The following is a 3,125-nucleotide window of genomic DNA, read 5'->3' as shown; positions in this document are numbered from 1 at the left end:
AAATTGGCCTTCAGTCTAAGTGTGAGCATCGCATTGATTGTAGATAAATACTTGTCAATCATGGGTTTATCTTAAACCACACATGAAAGCTAAGTAGCTAGGAGTACTAAATATTTAGTTGTCCAAATCAACAAAACATACCTGCTTAGTTAAAGTAAATATAAATGGCTTTTTAATTACTCCTTGTGTTTCAATTTAAGTGATGTTTTAGCACAAAGTCTATTGAAGATAAGATTCTTATCCTAATGTAGGAAATTTGTGTGGCTTAAGATCCACCCTTGATTAAAACACGTGCAAAAGTCCTAAACACATGTCTATGAAATAAATATATACCATATGTAAACTTATGAAGCTGAATGATTCAAAGCATCCAAAAAAAAAAAACTTATATCTTTACCTTTTATCACTCTCCTCTCTTTGTTTTCACATAGAGAAAAATAATTTATCACAATGGAGCCTGTTCACCTTCCAAACTTCATGAAAGACAACCAAGTTAGTCAAGAAACCAAGAACTTGATCTCTTCCTTACCTTCAGACAAAGATTTTACTGGTAATGGTCTCTATAACCACAAAGGTTGTTGGTACTATCCAAACATACTCCAAGCCGTTCTTGACGTCCAAAAACATTTCAAGCCACGAGATACTGATATAATCATTGCTTCTATGCCCAAAGGTGGAACCACTTGGCTCAAATCCCTAGTTTTCGCTGTTGTGCATCAAGATGAATACCGTGAAAACCCCCAAATCCATCCTTTGCTTTCACAAAACCCTCATGACCTTGTCCCATTTCTTGAGATTGAGTTATATGCTAATAGCCAAACTCCAAATCTCACAAAATTTCCTTCTCCTATGATCTTTTCTACCCATATGCACTTACAAGCATTGCGTGAGGCCACCAAAAAGGCTTCCCACCTTGCAAAATCGTGTATGTGTGTAGAGGTATCAAAGACACGTTTATTTCCGGTTGGCATTTTAGAAGCATGTTAGTATGTTACATCGCACCAAGATGGATAAAGCCGATTTTGAGCTCATGTGTGATGCAATTTGCAGAGGAGTTGTCGCCAGGGCCAGTCCTTGAATTTTGGTGACCTAAAACATAGAATAATAATTTTGTGTATGATATAAAATTAATATTTTTTCACTATAATACTAAAATATAATTAAAAAATATGGAAAAAATGTAACAACAATCTAAAATTTAATTTTTCTAACTTTTATTATAGCAAATACTCGGTAGACATCATTGCTAATCAAAAGTAGTTGGTAATAATGTATAATTATAATAAAATAAAGATTAAGAAGAAGAAGTAATATCGATGTTCTTATATAAAATTTTAGTTTTGTTTGAATATTATAATATCTTGTAGTCAAGTTAATTCAAATTTTTGAGTATTTAATATTAAAAACGGAAATAAAACCAAAAAGTAATAAATAAAAAGCAAAAGAAAAAGAAAAACTGTAAACGAACCTGCAAAGTTGAAGGCTTGAACCCTATACATGCCACATAATTAAGATTAAAAGTAGTTGGTAATAATGTATAATTATAATAAAATAAAGATTAAGAAGAAGAAGTAATATCGATGTTCTTATATAAAATTTTAGTTTTGTTTGAATATTATAATATCTTGTAGTCAAGTTAATTCAAATTTTTGAGTATTTAATATTAAAAACGGAAATGAAACCAAAAAGTAATAAATAAAAAGCAAAAGAAAAAGAAAAACTGTAAACGAACCTGCAAAGTTGAAGGCTTGAACCCTAGATATGCCACATAATTGCATGATATAGACCCAACAGACCTGCCTAATTTCTCAAATATGTGTCACTAAAAATTTACTATATCATGTGGTCTAAAGCAGCTGCTTTGCCTGCTTTAGGGGTGGGCCGGCACTGGTTGTCGCTGTAGAGAATATGAGTTGTGTGTATTAACATAGGTTTGTACAGAGATATATATACAAGAATGTTATAGGAGGATACTCTAGGTAATCTAATTACAGAACATTCCTAAAGCTAATCAATCAAAGGTTGTGTCTTGATTGCATATCTCGATCATATCGTTGACGGTGATTGCGTATCTGTATCATATCTCTAACACACCCCTCAAGATGGAGGGGCTTGTGTCACTCCAATCTTGTGTCGGAGCTCAAGGAACCGTGCTCGAGGAAGTGGTTTGGTGAGGGCATCGACCAGTTTATCTTTAGTAGTGACGTGAGAGACGCGTAAAGCCCCTTGTTGTACCTAACCACGGACGAAGTGATAGTCGATTGCAATATGCTTCATCCGAGAGTAAAAAACAGGGTTTGCGCAGAGAAGCGTGGCTCCTACGTTGTCACAATAAACCACCAGTGGCGACGAGATACTTATTCCAAGTTCGGTAAGCAGATTGCAGACCCAGTTTAGCTCAGCAGAAGTGTTGGTGACAGCTCGATATTCAGCCTCCGTTGATGATCAAGCGATGCCTTTCTGTTTCTTTGATGTCCAAGAGATTGGATGTCAACCAAGATAGACTACATATGCATTGGTGGAGACATAATCATCTGAATCTCCGGCCCAGTCAGCATCTGAGAAAGCGTGGAGAATGAGTTTGTTCGTTGCGGAGAAGAAGATGCCATGTGTGAGCGTACCAGCCAAATATCGGAGGATGCGCTTGGCAGCTTGCCAATGGGCCTCTGTTGGTTTGTGCATGAACTGTGAGAGTCTGTTGACAGCATAGGCAATGTCTAAACGGGTGAAGGCAAGGTATTGTAAGCCGCTTATGAGTTGACGGTACTTGGTGGGATCGGCTAACAGAGCACCGGTTGTGAGAGTCAGCTTTGGAGAGGAAGCCATCGGTGTCATCACAGGTTTGGCATTTGTCATGTCGTAACGATGGAGGAGATCAAGGATATACTTCCGTTGGCAGAGATGGAGGCCTTCCGACGTTCGACGAGCTTCAATACCAAGGAAGTAGTTCAAGTCCTCTGCGTCTTTTACGGAGAAACGTTCAGCTAACAAATGAAGGATCTGTCGGATGCCCGCTTGACTGCTTCCTGTGACAAGAATGTCATCAACATAGACAAGGAGGTAAATGAATTCATGACCAACTTGGAGCACATAGAGAGATGTGTCGGACAAAGAGTTGCGGAATC

The 3,125-nt window shown here is 37.4% G+C and overlaps 1 protein-coding gene across 1 annotated transcript; it reads left to right on the top strand.

Annotated features, from left to right (window-relative positions):
* Positions 451 to 987, top strand: LOC104783498 (cytosolic sulfotransferase 11-like). Its single transcript, XM_010508646.1, has one exon. The coding sequence runs from the start codon at positions 451 to 453 to the stop codon at positions 985 to 987; it is 537 nt and encodes a 178-aa protein (XP_010506948.1).

Source organism: Camelina sativa, chromosome 4 (genome assembly GCF_000633955.1).
Source record: "Camelina sativa cultivar DH55 chromosome 4, Cs, whole genome shotgun sequence".
Classification (NCBI taxonomy): domain Eukaryota; kingdom Viridiplantae; phylum Streptophyta; class Magnoliopsida; order Brassicales; family Brassicaceae; genus Camelina; species Camelina sativa.
The sequence above is the reverse complement of the archived record's forward strand: the minus strand, read 5'-3'. Positions and strand labels throughout refer to the sequence as shown.

What these genes read in the sequence shown, in the direction of transcription:
- LOC104783498 (XM_010508646.1), top strand. Translation starts at nt 451, where the DNA reads ATGGAGCCTGTTCACCTTCCAAACTTCATGAAAGACAACCAAGTTAGT.